At 40.1% G+C, this 22,453-nt stretch overlaps 1 protein-coding gene across 2 annotated transcripts; it reads right to left on the reverse strand.

Annotated features, from left to right (window-relative positions):
• Positions 1 to 2,681: 2,681 nt before the first annotated feature.
• CRK (CRK proto-oncogene, adaptor protein) lies at positions 2,682 to 20,235 on the reverse strand. Of its 2 annotated transcripts, XR_015260607.1 has the most exons (4): positions 19,948 to 20,235; positions 11,864 to 12,399; positions 8,764 to 8,929; positions 5,914 to 6,052 (listed from the first exon to the last, which is right to left on the reverse strand). XR_015260607.1 is itself a non-coding variant. In XM_086762866.1 (3 exons), the coding sequence occupies exons 1-3, from the start codon at positions 20,189 to 20,191 to the stop codon at positions 5,915 to 5,917; spliced, it is 918 nt and encodes a 305-aa protein (XP_086618992.1). In that variant the 5' UTR covers positions 20,192 to 20,233; the 3' UTR covers positions 2,682 to 5,914. The 2 variants fall into 2 exon arrangements, 1 of the variants encoding a protein (XP_086618992.1); XM_086762866.1 differs by lacking the exon at positions 8,764 to 8,929 and having other exon boundaries at positions 2,682 to 6,052; positions 19,948 to 20,233.
• Positions 20,236 to 22,453: the final 2,218 nt, after the last annotated feature.

A 22,453-nucleotide genomic window follows, 5' to 3' on the forward strand; every position in this document is an offset into this window, starting at 1 on the left:
CTGATTTAGCAGGTTTCTGCAATCTCTCCAGGGTGTTTACTCAAGCAAAGTATCACCTCCAATTCTATGTCTAATGTAGGACATGATAATTTCACAGTTCTCACAGGCTAGAAGAACTAGAATTAAAATTGAATGTTTCACAAGCTTCTCACAGAGCACTTCTGAAAAAAAATGGAGCATACACTTAAGCAATTGAGATAATGCCTCAAATTTCCAAAATCAGAATGGCTTGAGAAAACTGAAGGGGATTATGCTTGGCTGGTGTAAAATTAATTTTCAAAGATTTGCTCAGGGTAGCTGTGAATGAAATCTTGCCTCTCTCTTTTTCCAGTGTCTCCTAGGATGAGCGGGCTAAACGCTCCCAGGCTTCCGGAGGTGTGGAAGTCCACAAAGGCCTCTGCAGTTTTTGATACGCAGCAGAGACTGAGCAGGCCCTGGCACCTCTTTGGACACAGTGTCAGGTACCCTATTACTCTTTTGTATTGTGCCCACTGAAATGAGCTCCTGATGTGTGATTGAGGGCACACACCTAAAGCACAATTTAAAGCACGCTTTAAAAAATAATTTATTGTGTCCTGATTCATTTTAACACATATTATTTCAGCTGGTGAACAAGAGCTTTAGGGTATGTAAGATTAACATAACCTTATGGTTTTATTACAAATAAATCTAAAAATATAACAGTATGATTTTTATACCACTGCCTACCCAGAATATCAACGGTCTGTTTCCATGGGACATTTTGGGCTCCAACTCTTTTTCAAATCTCAGCATTATTGAATCAGAACTCCATAAAAGAAAAAAGAAAGGGCATTAGCGTGTCAGGACTAAGGTGAAAATTAGATGTCAAATCCAGGAAAAAAAAAACAGTTATTTTAAATTTAATCAAAATATGATGAGAAAATGCTGATTTTTTTTAAATTGGGAATCATGATATACCTTTACCTCTGAATTGTTTGGAAATACGTGGTACCGTTACCAAGGCAGTTCTGGTAGGCACCCAAAAAATCCCAGTAATATAGAGTCTTCATATATTTGCATAAACATACTAAAACTCATTGTGAGACTTCCAGATCACCTCTCCACTTCATAAGTCGTGGCCATAAAAGTTTATTTTTCAGCAACTGAGGCTTAGTTTCATACGGGAGCTGGGCACAATAAATTAATTTGCATCAATGTAGGAAGTTTTCTGTGATCCTTGTGTTCAGCAGGTACTCAAGTTGTAGACAGCTCAAGAACATAAATAAACCAGGCCGCATTTAAGCATACTTATTTGCCAAAAGTGAGGTGCATGCTTGATATGCTTGCTGAATTACAGTGTATTGTCTAAATATTTCAGATATTTTTGAATGCACTTCTTACAACTAGCATATAAATATTTGGAAATTGGTCAGAGATTTGGTAAAGCATGAAGAGTAAACAGTCTAATGCAGGGAAATACTCAAAGCATAACTTGCTGATGCAATCGTTGCCTGTCCCTTGCACCCTCAGCTTTTTCATTATTTGATTCAACCACCGCAGCCAAAAAACATTGTTGAAGGAGGGTGAAAAGAAAGGAGGGGCAATAGTTTCTTAGCCCTGTGTTAGAACAGCTCACAGTGAAGTTCTGCAAGTACCAGTCCGAGGGTAAGCAGCAGGAGGGCATGGCTGCCAGGGTACTGAGGAAGGGCATACAGAACCTCTTCCTTTTGGCTGCAGTGAGCTTTTAAATTATCTCAGGTAATCTCACTAAAAGGCACTCCTGGATTGCGGCTCTGCTGCAGCCAAGTTGTACAAAAACTGGAGCAAAGCTGGGGGCAGCACTTTTACCTACGAAAATTACTTTTTTTTTTTTTTTTCCTCCACTTGAAGCTGACAAAATAGTCTTTATTGTGTAGAGACTAACAGAAGAACTTGGCTGGCAAAGTCACTAATTTGACCAGTAATGTCCCAGTTGAAGACTTGAAGACTCCATGAAACAGCAGTGACTGGGAAAGTTATTTGTAGTAGCCAGCCAATGGAATATGAGTCAACTAAAATATGAGCAGCCATCACTGCATCATACTAAGAAAACAAATGCTGCCCTTCCCATTACCAGCAAGGAAAATTATTACAGCAGTACTAACATTATCAAGACCGGTCCTTCTATACTCTTAGAAACAATAGACAGCAAGTAGTGTTTTAATTGGGAATGTACAAGACGGTCTTTTCCACGCAGCAGGAGCCTGTGGAACTAGGGAACACCTCCAGAAGGCCAAGTGCTTTGAGGGATTTTGAGTACCTTGGGGTTTTGTTCCATGATTTACTCTGGCACACCACGCTAAGGAACCCACTGGTGTGGAGCTAGAATCCCCAAATTATTTCCTGATACAGCTGTGTAGGTAGAAGCCAGACTAATGGCTACAGAGTCTCACTGTAACATTCCTCATGAGTCCTCTTCCATGGCGAGAATATCCTTTTCCCCCCCACCCTCTTGACACAAGGAACTCATTTGATTAAAGACAGTCACCTTGTTTCAAGAAGGTGGTAATATTTTAGTGGTTGAGAAGTTATTTTAGTTACTTTGGTTTGTCTTCTGTAGGTGTTTTGTTTAATTGTTTTCATGTGAGTATGGCAAATTAAAAATGGCCTTACCCACAGTTCTATTTTTAGATTATTAAATACAAGCACACCAATGATAGCTGATTGAATATGACACCAAGTCAAAGTTTTGGCTATACTTTTATTTACTTCACATACTATGAACATATACATTACATGCTACAAAAAAATAAAAAAAAAAAAGACTTTAACTGTCAAGAAAGTGGATAGTGTTATAATACAATGGCACATGTTCGTATTTTTCTTCAAACTGGTTTGGTTAGAATCCTTCCCCAAAACCATTAACAAAAATGAAGTGTTTTACTCTTAAGATGATTAGAAATATTTGCATTATTAACAAATACAATTCAAACAGATTAACAAGATTTAACCAGGTCAAATATTAGTAAAAAGGCTGGGGTTTACCAAAATGAAATATATATTAAAAAACCATAGCAGCCAGTTGTACTTTTTAGTGTGATATAATGTGTAAATGCACCAGAAGAACACAGTGTAATCGAGCATTCTGCTTTCACGGTGTATCTCTAGAAATGATTATTCTAGTTCTAACACCTGCCTATGCACAAGAGACCAAAACCACAGCCAAGTAGAGACAAAAGATTGTGACCAACATTCTTAGCAATGATTTTCTTTGCACGCATTGGGGAGAAGGGAGGGAACAAATAGAAGAGGATAAACAAAGGCCACAAAAGGATTTAATCTACATGTTCATGAAGATATGTTCTACCTATTTTCCTTTAAGAGCTTGACAAGTTGAAATGTCTAGTTCATCCAAATGCAAACATACTCACTTCTATCACCTATGAAACAAAATCACATTTCGGCTTAGAACTGAAGAGTGGAAAACAGTTGCATTAATGTATCAATTGACTAAGAAAAACTGCTTGACAAGAACTTAGGATTCTAGTGCAACAGCAGCTATTAAGACTCCTCTAGTTTCTTTTTTTCACTCTTTCAAAGTGTACAAATATTTGTAATTTACACAGTCTTAACAAAAACACATCTGCCAAGTTTGCAGGGTATTTGCTAGTTAATTCAATTTTTGTCTTTCATATTAAAAAGGCAAGATTTGCATAATAAAATTCCTTTCAGAAAACAGTTATTTTGGTATCTTAAAATAATTCTTGATTGGAAAAGTACAAACATATGGGCTTTCATTAACTGCAGTTGGGAAAAATACTTCACAACAAACTGTGTTACTCTAAGAACACACAGTTGATTATGTTTCTTTTGCAACACCTGAAAAAAAATAAAAGCATATACGGGCAACTGATAAACTCAGTATAAATCCGTTATTTAGAGTGCAGCTATTGAAAAAAATCAGTCATAGTAAATATCAAGGTCAGAGGAAAAATACAAAACAGCCTTAAAGAAACCAATGTGTTACAGAACCTAGAGTTAGTTTATCAATATTTCTCCTCAAAGTAAATTTTGTACTAACCTAGAAGAGATCCCGCAATCGCTGGCATATCACCCTAACCAGAATAGCAATCCAAGCTAGAATAGTACTGCAATTCCTTTGTTACCATTCTTCTTACACCACTGTCACAACTGTCAGTTTTCTAATAATCTTCAGTAGTGCTTATGAGATTGGTGATGGAAAAGTATAATTAATGTACGTCAGCGTTAGTCTACAGAATTAATGAGTGCCCATTACCTGAAAATTAGTCAGACTTGCTGATGGATTAGTTTTGAAGTAAAACAACTAGTACTTAAATATAACAGAAATATTATCGTTTCCAGCATGTTACACAGTATGAGGTAAAGTGTTACCAGTATTCTGCTGTACGGGTCGGTGCCTTGCAGCAATAGCCTTTGCAGTGGGAACTAGCCCTCGCAGCATTTACAAACAATGAGCCATGCTAGTCACATGGTTTGCATCCTCCAAAATAACATTTTCAGTCTGATACTATTTAGAAAAACTGTTCTGTATGGATTACTCTGTACTCAAGGTTAGAATATTTGTTTGCTCATCTAGTTTGGTCACTAGAGTGCTGTGTTAGGAAAACAATCCAGGGTACAGGCAAGGGATAGTTACTTCAGTGTTTAATTTCAGTTTACAAAACTTACTGAATCCATTCTGATTTATGTTAGAGAAAACCAGATAATTAGAAAAACAGACAAAAAAAAATCAAGCAGTGCATAATACCAGCTATTTAATGCACTGATTTGCATTATGAACTATGAAGCCATATTTACTCTATTATGCCTTTTGAGAATCAATCCAGAAGCACACAATTATTTTCCATTAGTTTATTAAAAATAAAATCCTCATGAATTCACTATCAAATATTTTACAGATGGGAATTAAACCAGAAGAGTCCCCAGAGTAACTTTAAAGTAAAAGTAATATTTTGGTTTGTCAGTTCACTATTTTTGACACTGATTTCTACCGTAAGAGTATTGTACAACAGAAGTATTGAAGAATTCTAGAAAAATTAAACTGGCACTATATAATTTAATTTTATTGGAAAGCAGTGTCAATATTTTAGTATATTTAGTGAATCAAACACTGCTTTAAAGCTATGCATTAAAGTGCTATGCACGTATTTTTCAGCACTGATATGGATGTTTACACCCCATAAGCCTTGTATTTGTGGATAAAAAGAGATATTTGTGTTAATAGAAATTTTAATTTAAAATCAGCTGCTGTGTTTGAAGCATCAACAGTACTGAAGAAATCAATCTAGTGTCCACAAACTTCTAGAATTCCAAGGTTGATTTGATCTGTCATCTACCATTAAAATGGTAAGCATCTGTAAATCATAAGGCTGTCCCCAGTGGGCTCTACATAAATCCGTACTGTGCACAGTTATCTGACCATGCAAAGTACTACACGGCCTTTCTAGGACAGAGAATCCACGATGGAAAAAAAAAAAAAAATACGGAGAAAGCTCCAGGATAAAATTGTGACATTTCTATCTATATATTGAATTGTCTAAGGTTGATGTTCATTGCCTGAGGAAGAAGCAACATAAGCAATCGGAGTGGAGAGAGCTATAAATGTTATTGTAACATCTACGTTTCCGCTTTCTCCAACTGCTGCTGCTGGCAAGGTCCAGTCTGCTGTGCACATGGACATAAGCAGGCATTACAACCTATAATCATGTACTAGTTCTGCCACTTGACACACAAGTTATCTACTGTCGTACCCTGAATTACATGACCCTTGATTAAGGAATGGTGGTGTTCAGTCCCAGGGGTTTGCAGGTTATCAGAATGCTTATACAAGCAATACCGCTTTCAACATCTGTCGGAACATAGTCTTGATGGCATCTGCAATAAAAACAAGTTGAGATTGTTCCCATCTGTAAGTGCAACTGTTGAGCCACACTCAGCTGAAGTCCTCATCAGGATTCTGTTGATCCAGCAGGCGGACATGTGTGAATGGAAAGTGACCACGTCTGCCATTACATTCTCCTTCCCACTGACCACTCACATTAATCTTTGTGACCTTCACCAGCTCACCGACCTGCAGGATAAGAAATAACAAAGCGTTACAGTTCACAAAGACACATAGGATGAGCTGCTACCCCTCCCCTTTGGTGTCGTATCACCCAAGGGTACCAAATACACTTCTAGAAAAAGTAGTTTTAGTCTTGACCATTTTTGACGTACTAGCCTACCACCCAATGTTATTCACTCCTGAAGAAAGTACAGAGAAAAAGCAGCGTACCTAGATTAGGTGAGAACTACCTAAACCGAAGAGCCTGAAATCCAACACCAGTCTCTCAGAGCACTCTTGGGACTTGACATCAGCTGCAATCACAATAAATGCATCTCACTGAATTGAGAGAGGCTTGGACCCTGCTTGTACTCCATCAACAACCTCCTTAAGGGAGGGAAGGCTTGCAGGTGTACAAAGCGAACATTGATCTGCAAGGTAAATGGCTCCTTAATTTTGAAATTCCACTAAGTGCTTTTCAGGTAGTATTAAAAAAGTTCTGGATAGGTGGGGGCTATATACATCTATAGCCACAGATACAAAACATCAGGAGAATATGCAGGGGAATGAGAAGCAAGGCCGTAAGGCTGCTCTGTTCTTACTCTGGGCATCCACTTCCACAACTAGCCACTACCAGAAGCAAGGCCAGATGACTTTCAGTCTTGTCCACCATGGATTTCTCACATAAATAAATTCCACGGGTATAGTAAAGACAATTGATGCCCTCTCCCTCTTACACTCAAATAGAAAAACAAAAGAATGATTACTATGGACCAATGAAACAATATGTTCTAGTTTAAAAGTATCCAGTTCTAATGCACTACACTAAATAAAAGCACAGTAATGTATCTCATATTCTAATCTCCAGCCTAATATTCACATAACCAATTCTAAAGGTACTGTCTCTGACAAAGGGGGAAGACTGCACAGCAGTCACTCTCCCAAGGCTGTGCAGTCATGTAGTTCAAGATGGGGCCACAAGTTTAGGTCTAATCAGTCCCCAACTCTGCTGAATCTTGAAAGGTACTTTAACTACGTAGCACTTATATAACCTAAGAAAGCACAATAGATTCTAAAGACAGTCACTGGAGAGTTAATAAATGCAATACTGAAAAGTTGTCTACCCATTTCAACCCCTTTTATGGATAACCTTGTTTACAAGTAACATACAACAGTTTTCAGAATTCTTCCTGGATCACAGATGGAGAATGCTTTTCAGACAGATATACTCTGTTTTCCTTTCACTAATAGTGTAAATAAACTCTCAAGACATGCCCACAAGCCTTACTATTTTTCATCCAGAAATTCACTGCATATACAGTTACAGTTTGAACAGATGCTCATCACTGTGTTCCAAATTCATCCAAAACAGAATCTCATTACTCTCACTTTCCAGGCAGTGAATGAAGAATAAGGAAAACAATTAAAGATGTTACCAATCTCCATTAGCTTTACAGGTTTTAATCACTTGCAATCTTTTGCCAGAACAGCTTTTAACAGTTCATAAATTCAGACCACTACTTGGACATTTAATTAAGCTTCCCATAACTCTGATGATTACTTATCTGGTAATGAGAGGCACACTTGGGACTCTTGCTGTAGCTTTATTTTTTCCTTTTGTACTCATTAGTATAGACATTTAAATCCTCTTATGTATTTGCTACAGGCAAAAAGGAAGCCTTCCTCGACTACTGAATGCTAGTTTCAGCTCTTGAGGAATTTAATCACGCAGTATGTATAATTTTGCTACTGCTAATAATCATTGGGGGGTTGTACCAATAAAAATACTCTGTTGACCAAAACAATACACCAGCCAGAATTTAACAAAGATAAGATTAAATGTGACGATACTAGAAGCAGAAAATCTTATTTCCTAATCACAAGCATTATAAGAACATTATTGTGGATAACTTTAAATTGCTTCAGAGCTGGATATAATCCACATTATTAGCCTTCAACAGAAAAGTATATAACCTCCAACCAACTAGGAAAGAAAAAGCATAAGTTGCACTTAAGCTTCCTATCTATAAGATATTTTTCTTAGCCTGCTGGCCTCTGTGCTCTTATTGAATATCGCCCACTACTTTATGTTCATATAGAGTTTATCCTGGTTACCTTATGGCAAACTCACCTGCAAAAGGTGAGTTCAACAGTGCAATGATAGCGAGTTACCATACGGTATGCCCGTGATACTCCCTCACTCTCAGAAGCATCCTGCAGCTGTTGTTTGATTTTCAGGGGTGTTTCAGGGTCATTGCAACAATGGGACACCCATTTATGAATTCTCCTTACTGCAAGAAGCTACACTCGGAATCTCCATTTCGGTAATTTAGCGACCGCTCTCTGATACAATCTCTCATTTACATTTCATTTATAGATACCTTCTAATAACTCTACACCTATCAAGGCAGGACTGACTTTAAGTAAGCATGGGTTATTTCACAAATGCTAGCTTAATAAAATAGCTCCATTAGTTCCTTAACTTACAGATCTTTCTAGATCTGCTTTGAAACACTACGTATTAATCTATAGTTCAAATACTCTCCCGAAGACAATACAGAGAAGCTTTCAAAAAAATTACTCATTATTACAAGTGCTGGAATTTAAAACCATTTAGACTGTGGTTTAGAAGTGGATGTTCTCTCTGAATTCTCCTCACTTTTAATGTTGACTTATGGTATGATTAGTCTATTGTGCATCATCCCACTAAGCGCAGCACTTCAAGAACAACACTGTACCCTGCTATAAAGCCAGATTTGTCTCAGTTTTCATCAGGAGTTTTAAAACTAAATATATCCCTTATGCTTCAAAGCAAAAGTGAAGGTTCATGTGAAGACTTCTGTATGCTGTGGTTTTATTCCAAGTACTCCTCTTTCGTAAGGTGAAAATGGCAGAGTTCTGCTACTGTTACAAAGAAAAAAAATAAATTGATTGATCTCGGAGTCATTTACCACATAGATCTTCCCCTTTTTCTCCTCTCTTTTCCCTTAATTAATATAGACTGATAACTCCTTCATCAGGTCCAGTTACAAGCAAAATAAAAGTTATCTTCTCCTGTTGATTTTTTTTTTCCATAATACATCACAGCCTTTATTAGAACATCATTTGCTCTGATCTATCTTCCTTCCTTGAACTCTTCAAAACCATGTCAATTTTAAAGTAACAGAACAGTACAGATAGTCTCTTTGCGGTTTGGGCCAAAAATGTTTCATGTTAAGAATCTATCTTCCTAAAAGAACAGTAGGATCCACCCCCACCTATGAATATTGCCAGATTTAATGATAAGAGTTTTCATTTGGAAAGAATCCCACTTTCTATATTTATAGTTATTAAGAGGTCTGGGCAAAAATTGACTGATAAGATTTGCATAATTCTTTATATTAAGTTATCTAAGAAAGAGATCTCTAAATAAACAGAGAAGGAACACCATGAAGTGAAAGGGAATGTGAAAAAAGGAGACAACAAGAAACAGTACTTTAATAGACAAGATGAAGAAAAACTTGGGGCAAGTGAAGTGCATATTGCTATTTTTCCCTGTACAGACATCGAAAGCAACTTAGTAACACTGTGATGTGAAATGATGAAAGCTGCAAAGAAGCAAGGAAGGGCTCCCAGAAGCAGTGATAAACGGCTCACGTTTTAAAACTAGAATTTCCCAGTATTATATACAGAATAAAGAACCACCACTATCACCGCGTTTCTTAAATGTAGAGCTGTAGCAAGGCAGGAACATATAATCCTAACCAAGAGGTTCAACATGTTAACTAGTGAGTATTAAGTAAGTTTACAGGGCCTACAAAGGCCATTGTTCTAATACAAAGGTAGAAAGACGCTATAAATCTTACTTATATCCTCACAGAGATGGGCAGAGCCTACACACTTCTAAATTCCCCCCTCCCAAACATTTCAGTTATCTAGCCTATTATCCTGAGTTAGTAAAAGACACCAGTGGTGCAAGCTGGCTCAAAACAGAGAGATGTTCTCCATGAAACTACACTCTCTGAAGCACTGCACACTTGACAGATCATGGGAGTTTTAGCGAAGAGGACTGAACTGACAGATCAGCCATGGCACTCACAAGCTGTTCTTTACTGGGTAAAGGATTTTGCCTTCACACAAAGTTGCTTAAGATGGCCTGGTTTACCAGTATTTTCTCACTCTCTATTTCACTCCATGCTACCAAACTGAGTTAGGCAGTGTCATAGGGTTTTGCTTTAAGTGACATAAAATGTAAAGTTAAGCTTAAGAGAGCACCAGTAGCACACTAATAAATAAAAGCTTAAAAACAAAATCCAGAAGGAAAACCAAAAGGTTTTGATAAATACACCACAACATAATATCCAGTGGCTCACAGAAAATCTAACATCTTGTAACCGCAACAGTCCAAAACAACTGGACATATTCTAATTCAGGAATATGTCCAAGCTCCAGGAGGTAGCTTGGTGAAGAGTGAGAAAAAGAGGGAAAGAGATAGCATTTTAGGCTGTGTGAAAGTCTGAAGGTTAAAATGTTCGCATGTTTCCCCAAAATCTGGTGAGCTGGCAAAAATCTCTATACATGCTTCTCAACTCAAAAATTTACATTCTGTATCATGGCTCTCTTTTGATTCAGAAATATAATAGAACATCTAGTAACTCAGAGTATATTTACATTGCTTCCTAGATAATTTTTTACCTACAATGAGGAAAAAATTCACATTTCCCAAGTTGTACATCAATTACCAGATCTGTAGAATGTGCTGCTTTTGCCAACTCTGAACTAAAGCCACACACCTACAGTTGCCATATCATTGAAGTACTGAAGTGCCTTTTGTGCTATGCACGATTAAATGAAGTATTTGAGAGTGAAGAGGAGATGCTCTGACTCAGCACAGAAACTGTTTTTTCCCAAGTACTTAAAATGTTATATAAACAGGAAGTCAATTAGGTATCAGGAAATTCCAGAGCCTTTAGCTCAAAGAAAGCCTAGATTAAAGGATACAATTTACATATCATCCTAAGGCAAAGGTCTACCACTAAGGATACCTTAGTCTCAATTTCCTCAAATGTAACTTGAGGGGAGAGCCATCTGATGTGTAGAGATAGAGCACTCTAGTCTCCTTTTTATGAAGGAAAAAAAAAAAAAAGGGCACGGACAAGTACTTGATCATATCAGGAAGTGAATCAACCTTAGGGAAACTCACTGCTTTATTACAAATCATACTCCATCAATCACTGCTTTACACGAGACCTCCCTAATGAACTGTAGTACATGTTCCTGCTTCACAAACTAAAAACTAATCTGCTTGAGGTCAAGATGTTACAATAAAACCCTACGGGTGATCATCACCATCATCTCAATCTGTGTAATTTTAAAGTGACTATCAATGTTTCCACTGATTGCTTTTAAACTACCGACAGATTGAGGGAAAAACAAACAAACAAACAAGCAAACAAACTATCCACCACACCTTTTAAAGACTGGAGTGAGGCAAGCAACAGTGAACACAGGTTCAGACACACAATTTATGAACTGCTCCCTCTCCCTCCCCCCTAAAATAAAGACTTCAGAAGTGAAAACATGGATGGGGAAACACTTATGTTAGTGATGTTTGACAAAAGACATGATACTGGTTCAGTAACCTAAACATGCTGTAATAATCAAATTCTAGTCTACAAGTGACTCTAGTCACTTATTCATTACAAAAAAGAAAGAAGCTTTTATCCATAACGTATTAATCATGATGTAAAATCAATATTACAGTACTTTTCCCTTTCTTATTCCTACAAAACTACAATGTGATCGAAAGGGAAATCCCTTGAACAGATCTCTTCTTTCTAAGTTTTGCCCATTATGTACCTCCAAAGCCAAGGCTGTCTTGTCGTAGGCATTAGGGACTCGCTTCTGGATAACCCGGGCATAAATAGGGCCATTCTGAAGGTTAGGGAGCGGAGTGTTGATGCTGGGCTGGGCATAGGGCCCTGGCTCCGGCCCACCCAGTGGTTGTGGGTGGGAACTATCCTGGTTACCTCCAATCAGAGTAGATACTGAAGCAGAGGAAGGTCTATACTTCTCGACGTAAGGAACAGGTATCATTCCCCTCTTTCCTTCGCTGTCTTCTGCATTCCACCATTGCTCTTCAGGTTTATCCCGGATTCTCAGTATGTCTCCTTTCTTAAATGGAAGGTCTTCTTCATCATTTCCATTAAAGTCAAAGAGAGCTCGCACATATTCAGCTTCCTCCGGCCTGAGGATAACACCACTATTCTGCCTGGATCGGGAAACTGGTTCTATCAAGGTTGTAGTGTCCAAATAGTGTATTTTGTAGAATTCCAGTAAAGATGGCAAAGAATCAAACTCTTGGTCACCTATTCGAAATCTGGTGGGATTCAACCCTGAAAGAAGAAGGCAATATGTCAAAGAGAGCATACAACAGTTAAAACTGTAAATTAAAACATTTGAGAAGATGAATATATTTACAGATAAGTAATTTGATATTGAATTTGATCATCTTTAGATCAACATTCATTATATTCAACTCTTCTGTGTATTTCTAATCAAAGATAGCACTATCGGGATTGTGAGGATAGTTTTAAAGATTTTGTCAAAGAAGGGGAAAAGAAGTGTTTGGCACTTCCCAAACTTCCCAAATAGGATAAAAATATCGTCGTTTCATTGAATGTTACATAGACCCAACAGATAAAAATGTTCAATACATCGGAGTTTCTCAGGAGCCAATACAATACAATACCATTTTCAATTCCTTTTTTCCTCTTTTATACTCTACATCTAGAAAGTAAATGAAATTCTGTTACAATTTCAAGAAAGTGATTTTTTTTTAAACTCTCTTCTGCAGTTCAAAGTTATTTCAACACTGCAATAATGGTTATTTACCTGTTGTAATGTATCTTGGGTTAAAGGCACGGACAGTACAAAAAACTGCTTAGCACAGCAGCAAACAATATACGTGAACGAGCAAATGATGTTATTTTTCATTTTGATAAAAGGTGGCATTACAGAAAACTATGTATATTTTTTGCAATGCAAAGCAACAACATATGTTTTCATAAGGGGTGTAATTCAGTCTTTTAATCTCAAGTCTTGTTGTTTCTTTACCATATTTGTCAGATGGAGTCTAAGCTCTAAATCCGAACCTCAAATACTTTAAAATACAGTGATATTCATCTTCAAGTCATTAGAAGTATCAAAGTGCAGATATCCATTTCAGTTTTCAATCTGTGTGCTGCACTTTTTTTTCCATTTTATCTTCTTCAGGCTTAGCTGGGGAAAAACATACGCGTGATGTTTTATTTCCACCATGCACCATACACTGTGTAATCAGTTATAGGAAGAACTGTGGAAGGCTGGGGGAGGGTACTAGAGAGAAAAAGATTTATGCTTTAATGAGTAACTCTTTTAGCAAGAAAGAGATGCTTACTTTGCAAGTCTGTGTCTCTGCAGGGAATATCTAACAGTTCTGAGACTTAGCTCTTGAGTACAAAGCTAGCAGAATTCTTCAAGCTGTCACTGATCCAAAACCTCCTTCAAAGTAGCACTGCCAGCATGGAAAGCTAACATTACAAGAAGCTCTTTCAAGAGAGCAAAAAGGGGTTCTAATAGGAAAGAAGGGCAGATTCAATAAGATCAACATAGACAAACACCCGATAAATAAGTTTTGAAGTATCCTGAAGTAACATAAACATCAGTGAAGCTGGTTACAGGAAATTCAAAGAAGCAGAACTAAGCCATCAGAAAATGCACATTTGCATGCATTAACAGCCCTGAAAGAGTTTCAAAAGAAACCAACACAAATGCAATGAGCCAAAAACCAAAAGCAATACTCTCAAAAAATTACAAAGAACAAAACATGAACTGGCACCACCAGGAGATACGGAAGCTAACGTAAGTATCAGCAAGAAATATGAAACATGAAAAGAGAAGATTCCACCTTACTCTCCAAAAGCATAATACCGAAAATACGCAAAAACTCCCTCAACTTTTGTTGATGAGATGTAACTTAGAGATCTAGACTTAGCAAGAACTCCGGACTTTCATGTCACTGGCAGTTCTTCGCTCTGTGGTCTCGCAGGAGATAACTTCTGTCTGGACATGCAGCATCCCTACAGCACTTCAAAACAGCTTAAGTCCACTACATACGCACATAATATGATCTAGGAATGCTGCACTTCCGCCAGCATTGGAAGTGGGAAACCATGCTTTGTAACAAGTGGTACAGACATCAAGTTTCAGAAACACGAACACGTATCTGCTACTATTTTAAATGTGAACTTTTAAGGATCAAGAATTACGTAGACACTTGCATCAAAAGAAAAAGTCATAGAAACTTTTAAAAGGACCAGTGCAGGAAAGATCTTTCAAGTCATATGGAGAAGACTGAATCTCAGGTAAGTTAACTGACACGGAAGTTATTTCACACGATACAAATCTAGAGCCTGAAACCCTAGTTTACCTCTGTAAAACCTGCCACAAACTGACTCTGTCAGGAGGCTGAGATCTCCGTCTCCAGCAAAGTAAGTTTACACAGAAAAAAAGTAAGCTTATAGGAAATGAGCAGTTCAACAGCAACATTCACCAGCCTTGTCAGCACCAAAATAATCTCTAGGATGAACAAGGTTTCTTGTGGTGTCTTTTTTTTTCCTTTTGAACAGGTTCACCCTCTTGAATTAATGCATAATAGCCCGAAACAGCTGCCAAATGTACCTGAATAAAACCAAAGCTGGAGTCTAAGAGGAAAGTCGACTGGAGCATTATGTATGAGGAAGGAGTGACTGAAATCAGTGCACTGTATCCTGAAAAACTGTATTCTAAAAGACATTTTTACAATTGAAGAAGAGTGAGAAAACACAGACCCTCCAAATACATTCTAGGATCAGAAAGGTCAATGCAATCCTCGAAGGGACAGATAAGCAGCAGAAAGGAGAGATACTATCATCACAAATAGAACACTCCAAGAATACCACATCCACTTCTGATGCTTTTGTTTAAAAAAAAAAAACCAAACAACAAAAAAACCCAACCAAACAAACTAGAAGGCAGCTCAAGAATCCAAGGCCTGGAAAAGCTCTTTGCAACAAGAAATCTACAAGCTTAGTTCAAAGTAATTACCAAAGAACATGAAGGCAGCAACCTGGTCACTACGTGGAGAATTTACATAGAAGACTTCTGAATTCAGCTAAAATAGGCATAAAAAGGACAAAATAGTTCAAAGTCACAAGTTATAAATAAAATACAACTACACCTTACCAACCACGTGGTAAACTCTCCTTCAGTTTAAGTCTTTTGTGCACACTCTTGTTCAACTACAACATAATGAGCTGGATGATGCTCACTTATGCAGTAGGGAAATAATTCTGTTCATTGTGGGCTTCAAAGTTTTTTCATTCCCTGGTATAATTAAATTTAAAGATTAACAGATTTCAGGCTCAGAGGAATTCTTCAGCTTCCCGTTTGAACTGCAACACTTCTCACACCTGTAGGCCAATGGAAAAAATAAGGCAAGATCTACCACAAGAAAAAGTTAGAGCAACAAGGCAAGTGTTTTTGGAGAAGTAGCACTGTTTTCCTTCATGATTCTGGGAGTTTTCTTGAAGGCACAAGTCTGAGCAGCACATGGTCCACATCTTCTGAGGGCTCTCAGGAAGAGCAGAAGGCCTGTAAAGGTAAGTCTAGCTACTGGAGGAACTTTAGTCACTTCCTAATTCAAGTTGGACAGCCAGAATACTAGAAATTTTCTTCCCTTCTCCCTAGGTCTGCACAGCCCAAGGAAGAATAACTGCTCAGCTTGCACCTCTACCAGCAGCACTACTCAGCTCTGTAAGGTGACTCCTTTGAATGAGAAGCACAAAGGGCTGAGTATCATCTTTCTCACTCACTCCATCCTAGCTCCATCTGTGCTAGGACTTAACCCGACTCCATCCATTTCAGCATGTCAGAACAGCCAGCGAAACCTCTGCTCTCAGGAAGGTGAGGAAAGAGTTAAAATCCAAAGTTTCCCAGAATTAAAGAAAGTTTCAAATCTGGACCCTGTCAATTCTGTTTATCATGCACATTCCCTCCTGACAAAACACTTTCACACTGTGTTGGCTTCATGTCAGTCTGGAAAAGGTTGCTTATATATGTTTTAAACATTGTACAGATACTGGAGAAGTAGAGGTATAAAACACCTAATATTCTACTTCTTGAGAGTGTAGACAGGAGCACAGATCTAACCTGTAAGGGTGCCCCTCTCCTCTCCCTCAACTTATAAAGCATGTTTTGGGTAAGAAAAGCTGTTCTTATCATGCAGCGTACATGCAGATGTAAGCCAGTTTCCTCCTGAGACATATGGGAACTCTGCTGTGAAGGCATCACATTCTTGCCTGTGCATTTTCCCCATCCCCATAAAGATACCTTTCTTCCTTGTTCTTAAGTACCTCCCTACTCAGGCCTGAGCTAAACAAATAAGTACCCAGTAACGCTCTATAAAACCAGTAAAGTCCCATTCACTGGCTCCTGAGAACAGTTCTAAGCATGCCAGGAGAATACTCTTACATAAGTTACATATTGTCACTTCTGCAGATAATCACAGGATGACAGAAAAGTAGACATGTAATGCGTACACTTTCCAAGCTTCCAATAGGTTGCATTTTACAATCTTACTATTAAAAAAAAAACCTCACACAAAAAAAACCCCAAGTGTCACAGTTAAACCATACTGCTCACACACATCTAAAGCCATTTCATATAGAGCTGAGTATGGATATTATTATGTAAAGATTAGATTCCAGGAAGTACAGTCTGATTTTTTTTTTTTTAAATGACAATGGAAGTGATTTAGAAGTGTAAGTTAAGCAGCATGTCCTTAAAAAACTTAAAACTTAGTGAAAACACCATCTTATACACTCTGTCATACTTTCCTACTTTATAGAGCAAATTTTACAACTCTAAGGTTTCTGGCTTTATTAAATTATACTTTCAATCAAAAGCACATATTTTTTCAGATATTTTAAGCTTTTTGGTTTAGTGCGTATTATACATTTTTACCCTGAACTCATATGTCAAATTGCAAACATATGATGTATTTACATATTTCCTCTATCGTCCATTGTCATGCTAATGCCTGTCTTGTTTGGAATTTCTTTAGCCTGTGACTGTGATGTCTTATCACAAACGATACCCTAATTCTGATTCAGTTGTTAATCTCCATCTCCACTGGAAATAGAGCGTTGTTCTTTCCCATAATCCAGTGATTTATCCCTATTTCATTTTAACAGCCTTAAAACATTTCAGGAAGCTGTAGTTATTTTGAGAAGTTCTATAAAATCCTTTTTTCTTTATGCTGAAAAATCACCTGCAAGAAGTTAGAAACTGCAGCGTATTAGGTAAAAGGTTAGTGTAACACAAAGCTAGCAAGTTTTATACTTCAGAAATGGAAGTAAGTACCGCATTTTCATGACACTATGGCTTTTTATACTAGGGAAGCCAAAGCTCATCTTATTCATTCTGTACTGAACCTAGGTTCCTAGCATTATCTGCACACGGCAGCATTAAAGCAGTCATGAATTGCACACACACTTAGTCAGACTAACAAAAATCAACCTAAGAACGTGATCTGGCATATTCAGATTTCCCAGCAAGAAGTGTGCATTTGCCAAACAAACAATTGCTAAAAAAACTATACCACACAATTAACACAGTAAAGTTGTTCTTCCTAATGCTTTACCTCGACCACAATAAATAAGCACGACAATTTGCAAACATTTCCCTCATTTTACTGCATTAGTTTCCCTATCCAAATGTGAAACCATCTTCAATCTTCTACCAGTGTTTCCACCTCCCTCCCATTGCAGAACACCCCCCCCACTTAGTTTTTTTCTGAAATAAAAACTTATATACGCTTTAAGAGTAATTTAATATACAGACACTCCCACACCTTCTTTGGTTTGAGTGAAAAGAAAGCAGTATCAGCAGGGATAAGCACCCTTATAACACCCAGGAGCGGGAATTAAAAAAAAAAAGAGAGACCAACCAAAATACAATTATACTTTTTAACATACATTAAGCCTACTGTGCCAACAACAGCGTACACAGCTACAGTAGCAGCTACTCTTCTAAAACATATTAACATTTAAAAGAGAAGAGAACTACCTGAGGGGCATTTAGTGATTTTTTTTTTTTTTTAAAAGAACACCAAAACTCCATAGTGGTTTAACATCCGTAACATCAGCCAGCCCATAGAATGTCACAAAATGTTACTGAGCTTAAGAATATAACAATAAAAAAGTTTGGATGCTATGTACTAAAGCGATACCACAGTAACACAAAAACCACTGATTTTCCAGAGTTTAGCTGCTTTCTAGAAAACAACTGCCCAGAAGTGACAGGCACACATACTCCAGTGTTTTTGATCACTGCTGTCTCTAAAATCCTATTAGTCTGGATTCCACAACAAACTGTCCTGGTAACTTATTCTGCTCTACATAACACCAGTCATGCATTTCAGTAATTCCTGAATCAAGCCTCTGCAAACCTACAGCAATAAACCTCTGTCTTCGCAGACATGAAACCATGGGGAATCCACCACATCTTGTGGCAAATCATTTTACTACCCATGGCAGTAACAACTTCCACGTTACTTCCAGTTGAATTCAGCCACCTTTAACTTCTACCTTGTGGAGCTTTTTGTGACTTGAGTGCACCCTGCAGCTGTAGTGGGTTCTTAGGATAAACATGACAACTTCAGGCTTTCCCAAATCTGACAATGTGAAAAGTTCCCCTGAGCAGGGGAAATTACCATATGACAGTGCAAACCTACTGGCAATGGTTTTGGTTTTTTTCTTAGATTATCTCCTTCTTAGTCAACTACAGTCTGTGCAGAAACTGAAAAATCCTTTTCATAACAAGCACTGTTGCATCTTCCCAATATAGAGCTCTTATTCCATCTACCAGAAAGTGAATGTCTCTCTCTGTAGCAATTCATATACTGTTTCCTCTCTGCCAAGTAAGTTCACCAAATCTTTTATTACACTTCAAAATTATATAGTGGTTCTTTTGTGAGATGCTAGCAATACACCCACATCCTTTTGCGAGCGTTAATATCCAAATTTGAGTAGTTCCGCTACCAACTTCAGTAACGCCCCCAGCAGAGATACCGCTGCCTTTGTATTACACGTTCTCACACATCTACACGCACGGCATTGCTGGCGGCTCTCGTTCACTTAGTTACGCTAGTACTTGCAGAAATGCTGCTTCTCATGCTACAGTTTTCCCTCCGATACAATCTTCTGCTCTATAAGCGTTAAACACATTGTTTTCTTATTAGATGTTAGGTAGATAAGGAATAATATCCAACCTTCCCTTTCAACATACAGGGGAAAAAACCTGAGCTTCATATCTGATTTAAAGGAACAATTGCCTTTACATTCCTGAAGAGTTCCCACTATTTAAACTACCCGCATAATACTTTGATTCGTGACTTAAAAATTAGTCTCACAGTCTGCCTTCTAATGCAAAACTACCTTGTCAGAATTCAGACTTTCAGATGACACTTCCACAGCACTGTCCCCAGGCTGAGATGACATGCAAAATTATTAACTATACTTAACCGGTTTATGAAAACAAAAGAACGTGCGAGCATTATAGCTGTCGGATCTTTCAGAAGGGCTGCGATAAGCGCTCAACTCCAGTATAACTATGATATTAGGTCGTTGGAAGGCAGGTGCAGACAGACGGCCCATCTCGGTCGGTAGCCCGATCCGCAAAACGCGACTTAATTCCACTACAAAGAGCTTCGCGACTTGAAACACCGCCCGGGAAGGAGAGCGGAGCCGCCCGTGGGGAGGCGCAGGCCGGAGCTCGGCTGCCCCAGCTGCCCTCCCCGGGGCGGCCGGGGCTGGAAGGGGAAGGGGGGGGGGGGTGCACCGCCAGCCCTGGGGGTCACTCACCCGGGGCCCCAGGGCCCTCGCCGCCGGCCCGCCGGCCTCCCGCCGGCCCCAGGCTGTTGACGATGTAGTGCGAGACGCGGGAACTCTCGGACACCGAGAGCACGAAGTCGCCGGGGATGGTGCCCGAGTCGCGCACCAGGAAGGTCCCGTGGCGCTGCCCCTGCAGCAGCGACACCGCCTCGGCCCGGCTCAGCCGCCCCCAGTACCAGCTCGCCCGATCCTCGGAGTCGAACTGCCCGGCCATGGGGGCCGCCCGCCCGCAGGCCGCACTCGCTGCCCCCCCTCCACCGCGGGCCGCCGCCCCCCGCGGTGCCCCGCTCCGCGCCCAGCCCTGCCACCCAAAATGGCGGCCCCTGCCCTGACCTCACCTACCGGATGTGACCGCACGCGGGAGACGCGGGGAAGGCGTGGCGTCATCTCCCCGCGCGGCCCGATAAGGCAGGGGTGGGCGGCCGGCTGGTTGGCGCGCTGCGCATGCGCTGTGAGAGAACGCGGGCTCCCAGGGGAGGCGGGAAGGCGGCGGCGCTGAGGGGAGCGGCGGGGCTGCGAGGCGGCTTCGTTCGCCGTGGAGGTACCGGCGAGGGCTGTCCGCGGCCGGGATGGCCCGCTCCGCGTACCTGAGAGCAGCAGTGACCGCCTCCAGGGCCGGTCTCTCCTCACGCCTTGCCGGTGCTTTCACATCGGCTCCTCTGTCACGGCAGGAGGGTGCGGCGTAGCCCGGCCCTTGCCCCGGGATGGCGGCCAGGACTGGTCTGTGCGGTTGGTACGTCCCGTTAGGAGGGCTGCAGGGTAACCCCCTGAGTGTCCCACCTCCCCCATGGCTCCCCAGCTTCGGCAGCTCTCTGTGGCAGTTTGTGTGAAGCCAAGCTGGTCTGCACCTCAAGGGTGCAGCTCGCTCTGCTTTCTCCTCTGCCCTCATCTCCCCTGCCAGCTGCGCGTTCCCACCCCACGGTTGTGCCAGCACAGCTGTTTTCATGGGACTATGCGCTGAATTGGGCCAGTGAGCTGTTCTGTGTTAAAAATAGCTCTGCAAATGAAAAAGTTTATTTTTATGTGGGGCAGTTCACTGAGTCTATTACCACAGGGGCCTGCAAACAGGGAAGAGCTTAAGTTCCACCAGTGCCATAGGAATGCATGTGTGCACACGTGCACAAATTAAGAATGATGTCTCTAAGAATGGAGCAATATTTACCACTTTTAGGTCATTCTCCAAGATCTCCTAAATTCTGGAGTAATGTCTACAGAGCCCTGGATGAGGCTGTATTGAGTTCTGTTCCAGCTCTGCTCAATTCTGTGAGCTTTTTTCAGAAAGGAATGTGTTTTTTCAACTGTGTGGTCTCCATATGGCAGCACTTGCATAAACATAATGTTAGAGCACAGCTGTCCTTAACTGGGAGGGTGCTGTGTTCCTTCCTGCCTGCCTTGCAGCATTTCTCTTCCTTGTAGAGCACTTTAGAGTCCTGTAACTGTCCCATCGATGGGACTTTGGCATTGTGTCAGGTAACTAGGGTTGTATTAACCTTCACAATATCCCAGTGAGAAAATATTTTGTCTTACAGGTGGGAGCCTGTGGTTCACCAAATATATAAGAAAACACCAGGTGCTTGATTTCAGCTTATCCGATGGGTTAACAAATGAATATCCTTCCTCTGCTGATCCTTTTCTCTCTCCAGATGGGCTCCAGGTAGGAGCCAGTCGTAATCTGTCTGGAAGCTAGAGTCCCAGTTTCCCTGGTGATGCGTGGTGTTTGCTAGCCAGTTGCAGAAATAGCACACTTCCATGCCCAGGTTTTTCACAGATTTGAAAAGCTGCAGGTCCTTGTTGAGAGCCCAGGACACTAGGAGAGTTAAATCACAGCAGCAAGAAAAGACGTCCGTTTAGTTCAGTTGTTCCAGACTTCACACAAACAAACCAGGACTTTCTCACAATGGCAGAATTTGCCATTTTTCTGAGTGCTGACAGACCCCTGTAAAAAAAAGTCTCCTTTTGACTGAGGGCCCACAGACTACTTTTTTTTCCCCCTCCCTTCCCGGTCCTCACCCTTGTACCCCCATCTCCCCTTGTTTTCAGCTGAACCATAAAACTACAGAAGTTTTGTGCAGTGGAGGTTTTCACCAGGTTTGGTCTTCCCCTCTGCAAGCAGTTGGGACTTTTGTTGCAAGGGTTCCCTCTGGTGGTCAGGACTTGGGGAAATGAGTAACACTTCCCTGGTGTTAAAACGCTCCTCTTCCTACCTTTATGCTGAAAAAATTTGTAAAATACCGAGAGAATATTCCATTCACCTACCTGGCAGTAAAAGCCCCACCGCCACCCAGGCCTGGTCTTCCTCTCCTGATTTGATTGTCCCTACGGGTCGGTCTAGAGATGACTTTTTTTCCGAAGGAGCTCTAAAACTTTGGCAACCAATCTAAAGCCCCAGATAATTATCAGAGAGTTTCTTACTGGGTTCGACGAGTGAATCTTGATATTGTGCCAAGCAGAAAGTGCTGTAGTATAGCAATGTTCT

The sequence above is a fragment of the Chlamydotis macqueenii genome, chromosome 19 (assembly GCF_036417535.1).
Source record: "Chlamydotis macqueenii isolate bChlMac1 chromosome 19, bChlMac1.mat, whole genome shotgun sequence".
In the NCBI taxonomy this organism is placed as follows: domain Eukaryota; kingdom Metazoa; phylum Chordata; class Aves; order Otidiformes; family Otididae; genus Chlamydotis; species Chlamydotis macqueenii.

Bases quoted from the DNA above. Each gene is read 5' to 3' on its own strand.
- CRK (XM_086762866.1), bottom strand. From the start codon at position 20,191: ATGGCCGGGCAGTTCGACTCCGAGGATCGGGCGAGCTGGTACTGGGGG. The intron at 12,400-19,947 runs GTGAGTGACCCC...TTCTTCTTTCAG, and splicing joins CGAGGGCCCTGGGGCCCCGG to GGTTGAATCCCACCAGATTT. The intron at 6,053-11,863 runs GTACATAATGGG...CTTATCCTGCAG, and splicing joins AGACAGCCTTGGCTTTGGAG to GTCGGTGAGCTGGTGAAGGT.